The sequence below is a fragment of the Bufo gargarizans genome, chromosome 1 (genome assembly GCF_014858855.1).
Source record: "Bufo gargarizans isolate SCDJY-AF-19 chromosome 1, ASM1485885v1, whole genome shotgun sequence".
Taxonomy (NCBI): Eukaryota; Metazoa; Chordata; class Amphibia; order Anura; family Bufonidae; genus Bufo; species Bufo gargarizans.
This window is the reverse complement of record NC_058080.1, coordinates 368,283,442-368,303,493: the sequence shown is the minus strand read 5'-3', so window position 1 is coordinate 368,303,493 and position 20,052 is coordinate 368,283,442. Positions and strand designations below refer to the sequence as shown.

The 20,052-nt window shown below is 44.9% G+C and overlaps 1 protein-coding gene across 1 annotated transcript in view; it reads right to left on the bottom strand.

Annotated features, from left to right (window-relative positions):
- The window catches only part of POLRMT (RNA polymerase mitochondrial), a 49,046-nt gene that overhangs the window by 16,342 nt on the left and 12,652 nt on the right, over positions 1–20,052 (bottom strand). Inside the window, exons 3-14 of the mRNA XM_044269675.1 lie at positions 19,453–20,027; positions 19,035–19,165; positions 16,828–17,011; positions 16,191–16,340; positions 9,611–9,778; positions 7,343–7,513; positions 6,999–7,238; positions 4,953–5,738; positions 4,747–4,869; positions 2,659–2,781; positions 2,389–2,568; positions 2,221–2,307 (exon numbers count right to left, since the gene is read on the bottom strand). Coding sequence (XP_044125610.1) covers positions 2,221–2,307; positions 2,389–2,568; positions 2,659–2,781; positions 4,747–4,869; positions 4,953–5,738; positions 6,999–7,238; positions 7,343–7,513; positions 9,611–9,778; positions 16,191–16,340; positions 16,828–17,011; positions 19,035–19,165; positions 19,453–20,027 — 2,918 coding nt within the window. The remainder of the gene's footprint in view (positions 1–2,220; positions 2,308–2,388; positions 2,569–2,658; positions 2,782–4,746; positions 4,870–4,952; positions 5,739–6,998; positions 7,239–7,342; positions 7,514–9,610; positions 9,779–16,190; positions 16,341–16,827; positions 17,012–19,034; positions 19,166–19,452; positions 20,028–20,052) is intronic.

Here is a 20,052-nt window from a genome sequence, read left to right as displayed (position 1 = left end):
AAAAAGTCATATGCACTCTAAAATAGTACCAATCAAACCATCATCTCATACTGAAAAAATAAGACCTTACATAAGATAGTTACCCAAAAAACTAACAAAAAAACTATGGCTTTCAGAATATGGAGACACTAAAAAATAATAAAGCATTTTTGAAAAAAATTATGTAAAACTGAAACAATATTGTCATATTTGGTATTTTCGCGTCCGTAACAACCTGCTCTATAAAAATACCACATGATCTAACCTGTCAGATGAACATTGTAAATACCAAAAAATAAAAACGGTGTTACCTTGCCTCACAAAAAGTGCAATATAGAGCAACCAAAAATCATATGTACCCTAAAATAGTACCAACAAAACTGCCACCTTATCACCTAGTTTCCAAAATGAGGTAATTTTTTGGGAGTTTCTACTCTAGGGGTGCATCAGGGGGTCTTCAAATGTGACATCCCATTGAAATCTGCCTTCCAAAAACCATATGGTGTTCCTTTCCTTCTGCACCATGCCGTGTGCCCGTACAGCAGTTTACGACCACATATGGGGCGTTTCTGTAAACTACAGAATCAGGGTTTGAGTTTTGTTTGGCTGTTAACCTTTGCTTTGTTAGTGGAAAAAAATTGATTAAAATGGGAAATATGCCCAAAAAGTTAAATTCAGAAACTTCATCTACATTTTCCTTTAATTCTTCTGAAAAGGATTAACAAAGTTTGTAAAATCAGTTTTGAATACCCTGAGGGGTGTAGTTTCCAAAATGGGGCCATTTATGGGTGGTTTCTATTATGTAAGCCCCACAAAGTGACTTCAGACCTGAACTGGTCCTTAAAAATTGGGTTTTGGAAAATGTAATTTACAAAATGATCCAAACATGAAGTAGACATATGGAAAATGTAAAGTAATAATTTTAGGAGGTATAACCATCTGTTTTAAAAGCAGCGAAATGAAATTTAAAAAATTGCTAATTTTTCAAAAAAAAAACTGAAATTTTTTATTTTTTATAAATTAAAATGAAATATTTTGACTCAAATTTACCACTGTCACAAAGTACAATATGTGATTATGAAACAATCTCAGAATGGCTTGAATAAGTAAAAGCGTTTTAAAGTTAGCACCACAAGTGACACAGGTCAGATTTGCAAATAATGGCCTGGTCCTTAAGGTAAAAAATGGCTGGGTCCTGAAGGGGTTTAAGAGGTTTCCAATGTTTTAGAAAAATTGTCTTCTGGCAAATATATGGATAATAAAGCATGTCACTGAGCCTCTGAATCTGTCTAAGGGGCCAATATATGGGAAAACCCCCACCAACCATACACTTGCTAACAGTGGGGGAGAGCAGGCCTCACTCATTTAAAATCACTGAGGACTGCCCTTGCACCACTGTGCCACACACTGGTGCCCTATAAACTTGTCACCCCCCACAATAACAATCAGATCTCACTAATGAAATCCAGATCTCAGTCCCACAGCAAAAACATGCTGGACCCCCATCCCCTCCACCTCCAAGTAGTCAGAAAGCAAGTTGGCACATCATCCCACCGGCAATTACATGCAGGCTCATCATCCTCCCCCACTCCAAAATGGTCACACTGCTCATCCCTCCATCTCCCAAAGCTCAGCATCCTCCCCCCACCCCCAAACTAGTCACAGTGCCCATTCCTTCATCTTACTAAGCTCAGTATCCCACCCCACCCCCAAACTATTCACAGTGCCCATTCCTTCATCTCACTAACCTCAACATCCCATCCCACCCCCAAACTGGTCATAGCACTCGTTTCTCCATCTCCCTGAGCTCACCATCCTCCCTACTACCCCCAAACTGGTCACAGTGCTCGTTCCCCCATCCTCCCAACCCCCAGTTAATTCACATACCATTCTTAATCAATGGCAGTTCTGAGGAGGAGCAGCGCAGCAGCAGTGAGGTAGGCAAGCCGCCAGTAGCGTTGCAGAGTCCTACTCTCTGCTATCGCTCCTCTTTGGAGGCCAGGACGGGCAGCGTGAGGGGCAGGCCTAGCAGATGCATTGTGAGTGAAGGTTTTTTTCATTAAAAAGGTACACTGCAGCGCCGGAGCAGCTAACAAATCGAGACAAGACTGAAAAGTTTTGCCGTCATTTGGCAACAGAACATGGTCTGCGTGATACCTCTGGGCATGCGTGCCACAAGTTGCAGACCTCTGTCCTAAGGAGACTTGAAACTTGTTTCATTGACTTGGAAGGTTATGTTACCTGAATGGATCTGGTGCCAGAAAACATTTCTTTTAGGCTGCTGAACACTAGTTGGACCAGATAATGGGAGGCCTCCCAGACATATTCCTAGTGGGGTGCAGAAATCAGGATTTAGTCATATAATCTTTTTATACACTTGTCCCACTCTGTCAGTGACCTCACACAAACCTGTGGGAAAGAGTCTGAATCGCGTAGTCGTTTTTCAATCTGAAGCCTCCCTCCATATCGAGTCACGCCATACACCACAGTCATTACTGTCTGCTTTACAACTTTACGCCCAATGAAACCTTCAAGAACCTGAGCAATTTTAATGCCTTTTTTGGCATCAATTTTACGGAATTCCTCAACCTGTTAACGAAAGTCAGAAATGGTGAAATAAACTACCTCCTGCAATGTTATACATAGCAAGCACATCACAACATTTAACGGGTATATTACCTGTTGAGCAACCCCACTATACACATCCTGAGGAGTTTCACTGGGCATCAGGTTTACAGATCTGGCTCCAATTTCATCCCGTCCAAGAGCAGCATAATGCTGGAGGCCATTACATGATCCATCCTGTAGAAAACATATATTAAATTCACAACCATGCTGTTTTCAAAGAAGCTCAAAGACATTTAAAAATGAGGCAGAAAGCAGGAGATGTACTAAAATAACAAAATATCCCTGGAAAACCCCCACTGCTCTAGCCGCTCTCTGTTGCTCTTCCGCAGCGAAGTTATGATCACTTGCATGTGACCACTGCAGCCAATCGCTGGGCCCGCAATATCATCACTGTAGGACAACACCAAAGACCGGTGAGGAGCAGCGGGGCAATAATATTAATTCAGTTTTTTTACCACATTCCCCATTTTCAAACGTCCGAGGCAATCCCTTTAAGAGTTGTCCCACCTTGCCGTTTCCTCCCGGAGTTATGGAAGCAGCAGAGCTTGTTCTGCCGTGCAGTTTGCATAGCTCCCATTTACTACAATGGGAGTCACAGAAACAGTGGAGAACCTGCCCACTCAGCTGGTACCTGAGGCCGGCGCTTAGACCCATCCCGCCATGGAAGATGGGACAACCCCTTTAATTAGGGAAGAAACTAAGATAAAGACAAATAAAAGATGAGAATCATCATACATTTTGGGACAAATACTTGAAGTGTCATTTAGCTTAAAGCAACCTACTTAACCCCTTAACGAATCAAGCTGGCAAGGCCTTTTACCAAGTCATTTTTTTCCACTCTTTCTTTGTCACAGTCTAGTAGCCTTTTTATTGTAATTTCTCAGATGAGCTAGCTTTAAGAGTTTTTTCTTTTTGCGGGATAAATAGTGTTTTTCAATGGCAACGTTTTGAGGTACACAACATTTATTTTGTTTGGGAGGGACCAGTGTGGTAACAATTACATGTTAAAGGTATTATGTGGGCTACAAATGCACTAATTCCAAATACTTATGGGGAAAAAAAATATATCTCTATTTCCAGCAGTGAATGGATAGGTGGTCGTGCATGTGCAGTGCATTCTCGATTCTCCTGTATGGGACTTCCGAAAATAGCTGAGCATGCTGACTTGGCTATTTTTGGAACTCCCACAGCAGCACGGTATGTAGCACACGCTATGCATGCACGGTGCACACTCCTTCACTTCAGGGGCCCTGTTCTGGAGATAGATGCGGGACTCAACTATGGGACTCACTCTTATCCGACATTGATAGCATGTCCTAGCAAAATACCATCAATGTCTGAAATCGGTATAACCCTTTAAGGCCAAGCACCTACTTTATGCAAGAGCTATAAGTCTACTGTATGTTAATCAATATCGTGCCACATTGTACCCTAGATCATTAACTGTTTAACGTTACTTGAATGCCAGACATGCAATATCGAAGCTATTTGGCCGTCAAACATAAAATAAGTTACGATGCAAGATTTTCCAGAGCATGACAAATTCTTGAAGGCAGATTAAGGTTTCTTGCAAATCTGCCATCCACTTACGCTGCCCAGTACCCCCATGTCTCTTAAAGAGGACCTTTCACCTGGAAAAACATTGTGAACCAAGTATCATGACATATACAGCGGCGCCCAGGGATCTCACTGCACTTACTATTATCCCTGGGCGCCGATCAGTTCGGCCGCTGTGCCCTCCGGTATCTTCGCTCACTTGGTTATAGTTCTGCTGGGTGTCTTCTCCCATGCTGTAGTGCTGGCCAATCGCAGCGCAGAGCTCACAGCCTGGGAGAAAAAAAACTCCCAGGCTGTGAGCTCTGCGCTGCGATTGGCCAGCGCTACAGCCTAGGAGGAGGAGACGCCCAGCAGAACAAGGGCAGACTCCGCCTACTATAACCAAGTCCCCGAACATACCGGAGGGCATAGCAGGAGAACGGAGCGGCGCCCAGGGATAATAGTAAGTGCAGTGAGATCCCTGGGCGCCACTGTATATGTCATGATACTTAGTTCACAATGTTTTTACAGGTGAAAGGTCCTCTTTAAATACAAATGGCTATAAGATGACCTTTATTCTAAAACCATAGCAGTCAACCTCACCTGGTGAACAGGAAAATATGAGATGTATTTAGCAGGATCTGAAGAGCGGGATGCATTTGCAACTTCCATGCAACATGCCAATGTCTGCCAAGGCTCATCTGCTTCCATCCACCATTTCCTACCCTGAGGGAAAAAAGAAGAAAATTCAAACTAATGCTAACAAAAAAGTAGATGACAGAAAGCTAATATTCTAAAACCAAGCTCACAGTCAAAGGTCTATCAGCAGAGTCCAGTATTTCAGCCATAATTTCATCTGCATACTGCTTCCTATCTTGGAGAGAGCTTTTCTTCTTCAGCCCAGTAAGGTTGACGAGATGAGTCTTCAACCAATCCAGACCATTTGGACCAAGTGGTCGGCCTTCAGCAAACAGCAGCAAAGCACGTGTCACATCACTCCCTAAATGGTTAAAATATGGAGGGCAAGGATAGGTGCGGCCACGGAAGTCCATGTTGTGAGGGAACCAAAATATCTGATCCCTCAGGTGATTGGCAATAGACAGTTTATACAGAGAGTCCATTCGCAGGCTAAACATTTCAGCGGCTTTCTTCCTGCACCTTGCCTGCTCCTTCTGAAACGACAACTTGTCCCACGAGCTCAGTGCCTCTAGTTTTTGCACTGGAAGTGCAGGTGCTTCCGAGAGAGGCGGAGGAATGTCCAGCTTGTCACTGCCTTTGTCATTGAAGATGGACACAATTATATCAAGAACGGGTTGGTTAATCCGCCACGCACATAGGCCAAGCTGGTTAAGAGAATCTAGCACTGGAAACAGATGCCCTGGGGTGCTTTTTTCCAAGAGCAATTGATGCTGTACTGCCCCGCTACTGCATCGCATAAGCTTGGCAGGAGAAAGCAGGTAGGCTCCAAAGTGGGGAGAAGTCCAAGGCAATGGAGGGCATCGCATTGGCATAACAGAGGTTTCAAAAGTCAGGAGTGTCTCACCCGCATCCAACAATATTTGGCTGTATATTGGGTGTGGTTTGATGAGGCCAATCTGTGAACAGCGACATACGGGTACATCAGAGGTAAGTAAAATAACACTAGGAACTATAGACAATCAGGCAGAGAATATAAGGCGATTCCTCTGGACAAGGGCCCGTTCAATGCATGCTATTTTTATTACCCCTACCAGCTTAGTAATATTACAATGCCTTATACATGAAAACATGCATGGTTCACAACGCTAGCTGCCAAATGATCTTTTTTGTATTAAACATGGTAAAAACATCACCTATAGTGCATGTCAAAGCCCTCATTTTGTTGAAGTCTATTCTTCTGTCCTATGTTATCAGCAGCATTCATGGCACACAAATTGCAGGAGGTGGATGAGGTATGAACATATGACGTTTCAATGTAAGTCTGCTTTCTTCCTTTGAAACGTCACAGATAGCATGTGGTCATGCTTCATCCACCTCCTAATGACTCTGCTGTGAACACTACTATTAACAGAGCTGAAGCGTAGACTTCAATGAAATTAGGACTTTGACTCACACCATGGGTGATGTGTGTTTAAAGGCTATGTACACCTTCTGAGGCAATTCTTTTAAATGATTGCATGTTGCTCATTTCTGGCTAAAAATCTTTTTTTCAATTGGCCTTTATTAAAAATATTGAGCTGTTCTGTCACAAAGAGTTAACCGCTTTTCTAGCTGTGTGACTGGTACTTTTTCATTTTCACTTTGTGTGGGTCATCTAATAAACCTTATGTCTGAACTACTAAGAGGTCATGAACACTTATTTAAGCCACATTATTATCAGTAAGATAAGAACTGAGCTATAATGAGTGTTTATAAGGTCAGAGAGTAGAGATAAGGAGCCCGTCAGCTCCTGGTCTGACAGAAAATCCACAGGCTGGCTGCTACTAGAGCATGTCAGCTCTGTACAGAAAATAGGACGCCATTTTTTTTATATAGACCAATTTAAAAAAAAATTTAGCTCAAAAGGAGTACAATGCAATAATAAAAAAAATTGCCCCAAAAGGTGTACATACCCTTTAATACAAAAGTAAGATAATGTGGCAGCTAACATGTTGTAGAACAGTGCTTTGAGAGAGCAGTGGCACTCGTAAAGAAGTGGCGCTGTATTGTCTGCCATTACATCTTATAGTTTCTGACATTTAAGATATCTGTTTGCTTGTTAGATATGAGAATACTGAGTGGGGAATTGGTAAGATATATTACATCATTTGAACACTTTCCATATTAAGTGTGGAATATGACAAACCCCAACATGACACATAGTAAAACACACATACCTGCCGTGTGCTGCGGAAAGAGTACATGTGGTACAGCACTGGTATGAGTTTTTGTTCACTCCGAGGACTGAACATGTTATTTTTCAGTTTGATTGTTTGCACCATTAACTCTACCAGATGTGTTCCCAACTGCACCAGAAGAGAGCGAGGCCACAGGGAGTGTACACGGGGAGAACATGAGCCTCCAAATGTTTCATGTTCCAAATTCTCCCACAATTCCCTTGGAAGAAGGCAAGAGATCTGCATGTAAAAACAAAAACGTGTTCCTTATGAACAGAAGAACAGTATGTCTGTGTGTAGGACACAACTTGCCATATGTAGTCATCAGACCATATAAAACTTACCTGTCCCTCTTTGGATAACAACTGGCTGTAGTTCTTATACAAATAACGAATTCTGTCCATGTGACATCCTTGCAACTGTTGGCGGATTGAAAACCTGTTGTAGATTTTCATTCCAAGCTCTTGAGACAGCAACAAGAATGACTCTCCTGTCGGCGGAATCTTGGACAAGGTCTAAAGAGAAGCAAACACTGAATATCAAAGGAGTTCTCTGGGAAGGATTTAAAATGGCTGCCAGTAACCTGTCCTGGAATGTGAAGAGGACTGATTGCCTCCACTTGCAGAGCTGCCTAGGGGATGAGGCCTCTCTACACACTACTCTACACTGCTCTACAATAGATGGTAATGTGATCCTGCCCACAATATGCCATGCATGGCTGAGCAGCCTGACAGGAACACTCAAAAATATCTAGAATATGCAGGTGCCTAAGCAGCTATGTAAGTGGAGGCAAACGGGCCTGTTCACATTCTACGACAGGTTGCTTTGATTATACTTTTATTGAGGCCTTGTACAATTATACGTAATCTGGGATCCAAGTACTATGGGTCCCACAAGTTCAATTGAAGAGGACCTATCACCACAAAATGCAATGTAATGTGCAAGCACCACATTATAGAACGGGGGATGCTGAGTAGATTGATATGTATTTATGTGGGAAAAGAGTCAGTAAAACTTGGAATTGATACATTTATATTTTTGCTTTTTTTTGACTTCCTATGAAAACCGGTACAGGGAGGAGGGGTTATCGGTGACTGACAGCTATTTCTTATGTACACCTATATACACACAACAACTGATAATACCTCAGGTCTGTACCGATAGCTGTTCACAGGAAGTGTAAAGAGCAGAGATATAACTGTAGAAATGACAGGTTTTCCTGAATCTTTTCCCACAACAATGTATATCTCTATCTACTCAGCAACTCCTGCTCTATATATGGTGCTTTCAGACTGCATAGCATTAGGTGGTGACAGGTCCGCTATAAAACAAGTTGTCCACAGGATAGGTGATACGTATCTCATCGGTGAAGGTCCACTGATTATGAGAATGGGGGTCTTGGATGAAGCAACGTTCACATGTGTAAACTGACGCTCCATTCAACTCTATGGGACAGCCAAAGTGAAGCCAAATACAGTCCTAATGGAGTGGCAGCATGCATGAGTGACCATGGGTCCATTCACCCGAGGGACTCAGGGACCCCCGGTCCCCATGATTCTGAACTATTATCTGGAGCAATACATAAGGAGTCCAGATCACTATTTTATATTTTCCTACTGCCAGCACTCAAAGCTGCACTGAAATACACAGTCGGGACTGCTGCACATGCTAACATAATGGAGAGGACTCGTGTGCACATGCACAGCAGTCCTGACAAAGTATTTCAGAAATAAAATAGTGATCTGGACTCCTTATGTATTACTACAGATACTCGTCCAAAATCTGGGTGACATCTCTTCAATAACAGTGGGGGTCCAGGTGGTCATACCAATGAGATACTCATCGTGTGGTTGGGTGGAAAGTTGTTATGGGGGGACAAGCAAATTCATTTCTCAGTGATTCATACTTCTGTATTAATAATAAATAAAAATAAATAAAAAACATTGCACCAAATTCACTCCAGTTGTCTGGTATTTCTGCAAAGCCAAAACCTTGCCTTTTTCACACTGTGTGTCGACTAAGAGCTCAAGCACATAGCAATACAGAGTGCACAAAGATATACTGCACATGTCACTGTAGGGTGTCTCAACAAACCACATTCTGTCCAGGGAGAAATATCTATCTATCCATGCATGTCGTATCCATCCATGCATGTCGTATCCATCCATGCATGTCGCATCCATCCATGCATGTCGCATCCATCCATGCATGTCGCATCCATCCATGCATGTCGCATCCATCCATGCATGTCGCATCCATCCATGCATGTCGTATCCATCCATGCATGTCGCATCCATCCATGCATGTCGCATCCATCCATGCATGCATGTCGCATCCATGCACGCATGTCGCATCCATCCACGCATGTCGCATCCATCCACGCATGTCGCATCCATCCACGCATGTCGCATCCATCCACGCATGTCGCATCCATCCACGCATGTCGCATCCATCCACGCATGTCGCATCCATCCACGCATGTCGCATCCATCCACGCATGTCGCATCCATCCATGCATGTCGCATCCATCTACGCACGTCACATCCATCCACGCACGTCACATCCATCCATGCATGTCGCATCTATCCATGTCGCATCTATCCTTTACTAACCTGTAACATAATGTCTACATAATGTTGCTCATCCAGCAGACACAGGTAGGGGTATAGGTTTATTCTGCGTGAACTCCTGCTGAGTGTTGCCAGGTGATTCTTTGAGTCCTGGAAAGCATGGAGCAGGTCCTTCTGCCATCCAGTTCGCAGGCCATCCAGCACTTTCCTCTGAAAAGAGAAAAGATCAGTATAACTCTCTGTGAATCTGCAAATTCTGATCAGAAGAAACATTCTGGGGATAGACATCTAAATAGAGTCATCACAATACCAAAATCTTGATTCGATTTGGATACCATAAAAAAGTATTGCGATACTCGATACCATACAAAAAAAAAAACACCCAAAAAGCTGTGTGCATTCCGATCCTATTTATTTTTTTGGGGGGGGGGGCGACAAGGGGACAAAAAAAAAATGGTGAATCACACGTTTTTATGTTACGGCGTTCACCACATAGGATCCATTTTTTTTATATTTTAATAGTTTGAACTTTTTCGGGCATGGCGATATGTATGTTTATTTTTTATTGTTTAGATATTTTATATGTAAAATTGGGAAAGGGGGTGATTTAACCCCTTTAGTCCCGGAGTTTTTTTTTGCGTTTTCGTTTTGCGCTCCCTGCCTTCCCAGAGCCATAACTTTTTTGATTTTCTGTTCACATAGCCGTATGAGGGCTTGATTTCTTGCAGGACAAGTTATACTTTTAAATGCTATTATTTAATATTGCATATGATGTAGTGGGAATAAAAAATCCAAATGTGGTGAAATTGCAAAAAACAATGCAATTCCACCACAGTTTTACGGGTTCTTTACGACGTTCAAAAAAACTGACCGGTTACTTTTATTCTACAGGCCAGTAGGAATCCGGAAATACCTTATAGGTATAGTTTTTCTTGCGTTTTGATAGTGATGAAAAAAAATCTGAACTTTTCATTGATACCATTCTGGGGTGTGTATGACTTTTTGATCACTTTTTATTTTTGCAGAAAATGAAGCGACCAAAAACGTTGAATCGACAGATTTGGACGCTTTTTTCCATTTTGCTGTTTGCCGTATGGTGAATATATTTTTATACTATGGGCGTTTTCGCACATCGCGACACCCATGATGTCTATTGTTTTAATTTTTTTAGTTCTTTTATTTTTATTTTGGGAAAGGGGAGGGGGGGGGTGATTTGAATTTTAATGTTTTTTTATTTTTAAAAACTTTTTTTTAACACTTTTTATAGTTTTCATAGGGAACTATAACAATCAATCATCTGACTGATATCATCATAGACTCCAATGCACTTGCATTGGAATCTATGATGATTTCACTACTTTCCTATGGAGCCCTATTACAGGCAAGGGCTCCATAGGAAATACTATGCAGCAGCCTCCTGTCATTCACAAAGACAGGGGCTGCTGCACACATGCTCCGGCTAGGGTTGGACGATATCAAAAATTATCAGACGATAACGATATTAAAATTTTTATCGCAATAACGATATATATCGCGATAAATACCCGTTTAAAAGAAGAAAAAACACAAGGAGACGTTATACTGTATGGGGGGGCCACAAGTAGACGTTATACTGTATGGGGCAGCCACAAGGAGGCGTTATACTGTATGGGGGCAGCCACAAGAAGACGTTCTACTGTATGGGGTAGGGATCGACCGATTATCGGATTTACCGATATTATCGGCTGATATTCAGGATTTTGAACGCTATCGGTATCGGCCTTTATTTTGCCGATATTCCGATAGCGTATGGGGAACACAGATCGCGCTGCTGTCAGCGCTCTCCGTGTTCCCCTTAGCAGCACAGGGGAGAAGGAGCAGTGTCTCCTCCCCCTGTGCTGCTGCTGCCGCTGCCGCCAATGAAAGGAGAGGGGACAGGAGGAGGGGAGGAGCTATGGCCACTGCGCCACCAATGAAGCTTAATCTCTCATTTATTCATATACAGGAGGCGGGAGCTGCAGGATCACATAGCCGGCTCCCGACCTCTATGAGCAATAGCTGCGATCTGCGGTAGTTAACCCCTCAGGTGCCGCGGATCGCAGCTACTGCTCATAGAGGTCGGGAGCCGGCTATGTGATTCTGCAGCCAGCCTCCTGTATATGAATAAATGAGAGAGGGGTTGTCCAAGTTATATTTATTGATGACCTATCCCCAGGATAGGTCATCAATATCAGATCGGAGCCGTCCCATTCATTTCAAAAGGACAGCTTGGGTGTAATTACACCTGCTCACCACTGCAGATGCAACGTCTAAAAGGTAAACAGTGAAGAGGAGGCAGCGCTGCGAGTCTCCTCTTCAAACAGCTGATCGGAGGGGGTGCCGGGTGTCGGACCCCCTCCAATCTGATATTGATGACCTATCCTGGGGATAGGTCATCAATAAATATAACTTGGACAACCCCTTTAATCTTCATTGGTGACGCAGTGCGCCCCCCCCCAACCCCAGTATTAGACATTGGTGGCGCAGTGCGCCCCCCCTCCCCCCCAGTATTAAGCATTGGTGGCGCAGTGCGCCCCCCCCACCCCAGTATTAAAAACATTGGTGGCGCAGTGCGCCCCTCCACAGGATCCCCTCTCCCCTGCTCCTCCAATCGGAGTCCCAGCAGTGTAATGCTGGGGCTCCGATCGGTTACCATGGCAGCCAGGACGCTATTGAAGCCCTGGCTGCCATGGTAAGCTCCATGCTGCTGTGTGCACAAAGCACAGAGCAGCAGGGACAGTGTGAGCTCCTATTCACCCTGATAGATCTCTATCAGGGTGAATAGGACAAGGGTTCTAGTCCCTAAGGGGGCTAAAAGTTAGTAAAACAAAATAAAAAATTACAAAAATAAAACACCAAAATATTAAGTATAAATGAAAAATAAAGATTTACCAAAAAAAATAACTAGACATTAACAATAAACATTAATTTTCAGCAGATTTGTGGGATTTTTTTTTTTTTTTAAAAAAATAAAAATTCCCAGAATATCGGTATAAATTATCGGCTATCGGCCTGAAAGTTCACAAATTATCGGTATCGGTATCGGCCCTAAAAAATCAATATCGGTCGATCCCTAGTATGGGGGCAGCCACAAGGAGGCGTTATACTGTATGGGGGGCAGCCACAAGGAGACGTTCTACTGTATGGGGGGCAGCCACAAGGAGACGTTCTACTGTATGGGGGGCAGCCACAAGGAGACGTTCTACTGTATGGGGGGCAGCCACAAGGAGGCGTTCTACTGTATGGGGGGCAGCCACAAGGAGGCGTTCTACTGTATGGGGGGCAGCCACAAGGAGGCGTTCTACTGTATGGGGGGCAGCCACAAGGAGACGTTCTACTGTATGGGGGGCAGCCACAAGGAGGCGTTCTACTGTATGGGGGGCAGCCACAAGGAGACGTTCTACTGTATGGGGGCAGCCACACTGTATGGGGGGCCACAAGGAGGCGTTACACTGTATGGGGGGGCCACAAGGAGGCGTTACACTGTATGGGGGGGCCACAAGGAGGCGTTACACTGTATGGGGGGGCCACAAGGAGGCGTTACACTGTATGGGGGGGCCACAAGGAGGCGTTACACTGTATGGGGGGGCCACAAGGAGGCGTTACACTGTATGGGGGGGCCACAAGGAGGCGTTACACTGTATGGGGGGGCCACAAGGAGGCGTTACACTGTATGGGGGGGCCACAAGGAGGCGTTACACTGTATGGGGGGGCCACAAGGAGGCGTTACACTGTATGGGGGGGCCACAAGGAGGCGTTACACTGTATGGGGGGGCCACAAGGAGGCGTTACACTGTATGGGGGGGCCACAAGGAGGCGTTACACTGTATGGGGGGGCCACAAGGAGGCGTTACACTGTATGGGGGGGCCACAAGGAGGCGTTACACTGTATGGGGGGGCCACAAGGAGGCGTTACACTGTATGGGGGGGCCACAAGGAGGCGTTACACTGTATGGGGGGGCCACAAGGAGGCGTTACACTGTATGGGGGGCCACAAGGAGGCGTTACACTGTATGGGGGGGCCACAAGGAGGCGTTACACTGTATGGGGGGGCCACAAGGAGGCGTTACACTGTATGGGGGGGCCACAAGGAGGCGTTACACTGTATGGGGGGGCCACAAGGAGGCGTTACACTGTATGGGGGGGCCACAAGGAGGCGTTACACTGTATGGGGGGCCACAAGGAGGCGTTACACTGTATGGGGGGCCACAAGGAGGCGTTACACTGTATGGGGGGCCACAAGGAGGCGTTACACTGTATGGGGGGCCACAAGGAGGCGTTACACTGTATGGGGGGGCCACAAGGAGGCGTTACACTGTATGGGGGGGCCACAAGGAGGCGTTACACTGTATGGGGGGCCACAAGGAGGCGTTACACTGTATGGGGGGCCACAAGGAGGCGTTACACTGTATGGGGGGCCACAAGGAGGCGTTACACTGTATGGGGGGCCACAAGGAGGCGTTACACTGTATGGGGGGCCACAAGGAGGCGTTACACTGTATGGGGGGCCACAAGGAGGCGTTACACTGTATGGGGGGCCACAAGGAGGCGTTACACTGTATGGGGGGCCACAAGGAGGCGTTACACTGTATGGGGGGCCACAAGGAGGCGTTACACTGTATGGGGGGCCACAAGGAGGCGTTACACTGTATGGGGGGCCACAAGGAGGCGTTATAATAAGGTCTTGTGGCCACAGGCCACCATACATGCAGTAATACTTTGCGATATACCTTTCCCGCGGCTGCCTCGCTTGTGTGCTGTGATTCTAACATCAGATGCCGGTGGGCAGAGATTTGAATATAGGAGCAAGGAGGAAGGAGAGCCGGGGCAGCCGCTGGGGAAGTAGTAAGTTTATAATTTCGTCACCAGAGCACACGAGCGAGGTAGCCGCAGGAAAAGTCTCTCCAGAGACACTAGTACTCACACAGGTGATCGATTCGCCACATATACAATAGAGCTGGCACTGGTGGGTGACGACGGTGATGATGTCAGATGGTGGGTGGAGACTTGGGGAGGCGGAGCAAGAAGGAGCCAGGCCAGGAGCGAGAGGAAGTAATGTTACTCAGCGGCAGCGCTATGCACGGTGCAGGGGCGGGCGGGCGCACAATGTACGCTGACCGCTTTGATGACATCACAAAATACCGCGGTATTTTGGAAACAGCGATAGCGCCATATCGCCGTTTTTTTAATACCGCGGTATATCGCGATACCGGTATATCGCCCAACCCTAGCTCCGGCTCCTCCAATCGCCACACGGGGGGAGCCAGAGCATAACCGGAAGCACGCGTTTTTGTTTTCCAGCGTGCTCAGATGCCGTGGTCAGCGTTGTATCGTTAAATAGTAAGACCCGATATCGTATCGATCCGGGTCTAAAAGTATCTACAACAATATTCTAGAATTAAGATACGTAGTGCCATAATAATGTCTTAGATATATATCATACACGGGCATCAGTCGCCATAGGGTTCCATCATACAATATGTATCTATTTAATGTAATAGTGTACTACACTTCTGCATCCTTTATTAAAAGTCTGATAAAAATGTGTTGTCAACACAGCCTTAGGGGTCATGCACAAGATTACATTTATTGTCCGCATCTTTTTTGTGGGTTGGATGTGGACCTATTCACTATAAGCGCTACATATCTAAAGATGTGCAGATAAAGGGGAAGAATTCAGTCTTTTATCAACACTACCTTCTGGAATCACACCCCTGTATGCATCCTGCTTACCATGTAGTTATGGTACATACAACGTTTTAGGTGGCATAATTATATAGCTGCTATAAAAATGGAGCAGCCATTCATGCTGCTACAGGGCAATTTCACATAGGTTTATTCAGTGTGAGAAATACGCTTCATGTGTTAAAGGGATTTCCATCCTGAATGCTGTTCCTATGGACCCATGGCATTATAATGACTTATAATGCTGTGTGTTTCGGCCTGCAGCAGCATTATGTCAGTACAAGTCAATAGAGCAGAGATCAGGCAGGAGCACACAGCATTAGAAATCATAATAATGCCATGAGTCCATGTCATAGGAGCAGCATTGAGGACGGGAAGTACCTCCGACACACAGCGTCTCTCTCCCAATGAATATGTTTGTGTGAACTTGGCTAAAATCAGGAATGGGTTGGCCACACATAGATGCCCGTAGCGCAGAGCTAGATTTATATGACACCATGCTGGCTGCCACTAGAGGGAGCTTCCTGCATGCTCTGATATCATTCTCCCTCTAGTGGCGACTGCAGAGGATTTTCAGCTCCATTACTGAAAACAATGCTCCAGCTTCTATAAATATATATTACACAATTATTCTGTGCAGATTTTTGGACCAAATTAGATTTAAAAAAATAATAAAATGGATGCTTTGCATCACATTTCTCAAGTGTTTTAGACAAGTTTTGCAACTCCATAGACAAAGGAGTGTGGCTTAAAGGAGAAGGGTCATTGTTTACCAGGAAGGGGGATGACTTGAGATGTACCAACGCGTGCCAAAAACTGCACACACTGCCCACTTCCCTGGCCCTCTATGAAAAGATCAGGGGTCTTGAAGTGTTACGACACTATGTATAGGAGGGTCATGCAGGTTGGGTTATCTCACCGCTTTTACTCTCTCCTCATTGACTGGTTTACTGGCCTCCACAGAGTTTATAGTCACTGTTTCACAGCTCTCAGTTTTCAGCTGCTCTTCAAATCTTTCCTCCAAATCAGTCACTGTGAACCCCATTTTTGGGTAGGAAGTTGGTGGTTCCTGGAGAAAGGAACACATGCATTAAGATCTTCTGAGAGACATAAGTGGCATTTCTATATTATTGCGTAGGCACCCTTATTAAAGTGGTATTCATAGCAAATGCCATAAACATCAGATAGATGCCGGTCCCACCTCTGGATCCCGCTCCTATCCCCAGAACCAGGATCCCATCTGACCTTTTAGGAAAAAGTGTGCTCAGCAATTCTCATGACCTCCACAGAAGTGGACAGAAAGACCCATGGGCATGCTTGGCCATCTCTACTTTCATTTTCGACTTGAATGCCGCAAGCTCACCAGGCATGTCAAGGGAAGGGAGATGGGGGACCACTGTTCTGGAGATGGTGGGACCCACATTTATCAGACTAAGGTTGAAATACCCGTTTAACGTCACCTCTGCCTTAACACAACCACAGAGGAACAAAGCGAACATGTCTGCAATCTCAATTTATATCTGTGACTTTCTCAAAAACTCTTGCCCCTTGCTTACATTGCTGTAGAAATTCTTGACCAGTGGGGAGCTGCATACAATCTGTACTTTAGAAGGAGGCTTGAATTCTGGTGTGACTCTTTGAATAGCTTTCAGAACCATATCCCTCTCATCGTCAACATAGGTCAGGCCCTGGAAGAGCTCATCAACAGACATGCCATCTTCTTCCAACTGCTTCAAGCACCTATAAGGAAAGAAATGAGAGAAGATCCATCTTACATTCATCACAGCTCTCAATGATGCTGGACATTAAAAGAAGTCTGTCAGCACTTCGGACTATGATAAACTGCTTACAGCACTAGGTAGGGGCTGGGGAGAGCATTAGTGGGACTATGAAGTTTTATTCTGCCAAATTCTGTTTTCTAACGTGCCCAAGGAGGTGGAGCTTTTCTGCTCTATGCTCTCTACATTCAGCTCCTCCACAGCCCCTCCTCTTTACACAGCTGACAGTGACAGCTGTACTGGTCTCCCGGTTGGATGCTATAGCTGTCGCTCAGAGCACCGCTTCCTGGGCACATGTAGAAGCAGAATTTGGCTGAATAAAACTTCATATTCTCACTACTCTTGGTGATAAAAGCTCCACAAAAGGTAAGTTTGTACTTCTCTTCCCAGCCCCTACCTAGAACTTTCAGCTGTTTAGCACGGTCAAAACTACTGAAAGACTCCCTTTAAAGAAAATGTATAGTTTAAGGGCTCGTTCACACGAACGTCTTTTGCTTTCCGTATACAGGCCGTTTCCTGCGTTCCACATATGATACCATTCATTTCAATGGGTCCGCAAAAGATGCGGACAGCCCTCTGTTGCTCCGTTTGTGGCTCCACAAAAATTATGAGTCCTGTCCTATTCTTGTCCATTTTGTGGACAGGAATAGGGATTTCTATAATAGGCCTCCTGTTCCGTTCCGCAAATTGTGGAAGGCACACATCTGTGTTTTGCGGATCGGCAATTTGCGGACCGCAAAAAACGGCACGGTCGTGTGAACGAACCCTAAGTCTGCTTTTAACTATATAAAGAAAAAAACTAAGAATTAACTTATTCTTTGGCATTTCCCCCTTCATATCCCTAGCTGCTTTCAAAATTTTGATGGTTGTCCTTGGAAAAATGACAGCAGTGCAGCTCCACTCTGGTGGTGTCAGACAGCTTAGGTCTAACTGTGCAATGGTCACCACAGCTCCCAGGTTGCACTACAACAAGGTAACAGACCTCCAGCAGAATTTCACATTCAGACAAAAATGCATTTACAAACCGTGAAGTGTTGAAATAGTTGTTTAAATGCATTTTTCCACCAAGCAGACTAAAGCTGTCCATACATTTAGCATACCAATCTGCTAAATCCACGCTCAGTTAAAGGGGTTTTCTGCTATGTGCAGTGATCCCACTTGGCCGCCACACTCGGGGCGATACGCTCTACATTGGGCACATGATCCCAGCCTTCTCTTCGCCCAGATGAGCACTGCGACCTCTTCATAGTATTGACTTCAAAGGCCTAGCTACAGGCCGCTGCCTCTTCCAGCAGCTGATCAGCAGAGGTGCCGGGAGTCAGACTTCTGATTAGTGACCAATATTAAAAGGGTTATCCAAACTATAAAACATACACCCAATGCTGGGACCCCTCCTCTAGAGCATATTTACCCCAGCACCCGAGTCACTCCTGATCCCTGCATAGCTGCCGCTGCACCTCCCAGTCATGCGAATCAAAACATCCAGTGATGGGGGAAGGGGAGCAGCCAATAGCAGGCCGCGACGGGGAGACCCCCTAGTATCGCGGGTGACACTAGGGAGGCTGGTCACTGTCACGATGGGGAGATGCAGCGGCAGCCATGCGGAGATCAGGAGCGACGAGGATGCCGGGGAGCAGGGTAAGTATAATCTATATGGGGGCCCGGGCATGTTTTATAGTTTGGATAACCCCTTTAAAGGACTCAATTAATCCAGGACTTGTGGAATGTAGCATTTGCCTCAGAATAAAGCTAGAAGGGTGCTGCTGAATATTATCACAGCACATTTATTACATACTATTGCAATAGCACATGTATAGACACGTTTCAAAATCCATTCTGAGTTAGCTATAATGCTATATAAAATGAATATATAAAAGACCAAATTCAAATCCTTCAATTCCATTTGCCAAAAGTGCAAGCAACCATTAAGTAATAAACGTAGAAGTGAAAAAAAAAATAATTACATTTTGGTATTTTTTTTTTACCTCTCAATGGCTTTTACATTGGACTCGGTGCGACCCATAGCCTCTAGTGCTGCAGCATAGGATCCTAAATTTGGCTTCAGGGAAGCTTCCTTTAACATTACAAATAAACGGCCGATTTGAGCAAGTGAGGACTGTGGAGGAAGAAAAAAAAGGTAAAAAAGATAAAAGCTCCTTTAACCCTCGGAGCTGTAATCATAATCACCCACTAGTTATATTCTAGGGATCAGGGAACAGCAACCTTCGGCACTCCAGCTGCTGTGAAACTACAACTCCCAGCATGCAAACTTACTCAGCTGTGCTTGTAACTCTCACACAAGTGAAAGGAGGATTCTGGGAGTTGTAGTTTCAGAACAGCTGGAGTCCGGAGGTTACTGATCCCTGTTCTAGATGATCTTTTCATGCTCCTCTCGCTTCTTACCTCCTTGGCAAAGGCCTTCATTAGCAGGTTGTACATTGAAATGCTTAGCAAACCTCTCCTTGAGTTATGCTGGTGATAGAACTGCAAACAGTTTTGGGCTGTGCTCAGTTCACCCAAGAATATGCAGGTCTCCAGGTAACAGTGAATGTTTTGCTGAATTCCTCCATATCGGTTTCCTTCCTTATCCTCCAGTAAAAGTTCCTTGCCCTGAGTCAAGGGCTTGTCTACAATCTCCATATCTTTGTCTTCTGGTATATGAAGAGATGTTGATGGATGCTTCTCCACACTTTTTTTGGGAAGCTTCTTGGTGCTCTTCTTTGTTAGTGTCTCCTGACTCAGGTTGGCCTCTCGGTTAACTGAAGTCACGTTGGTACTCTTGACACCACTCAATGCTTTCTGCTTTTGATTTTTGGCAATCTGCTCATTTTTTAGCTTTTCCATCCAACGTTTAGGAGTCTGAACCGTTTTCTTACTTTCTTCAGCCTTCCCCAACTCTTGGCCTGGATGTAGCTTCTTCTCTTCAGCATTATGTGCACTCTCATCTGCTTGCAGTTGTTGTACTCGAGTCTGCAGGACTTAATTTAAATGAATATATACACA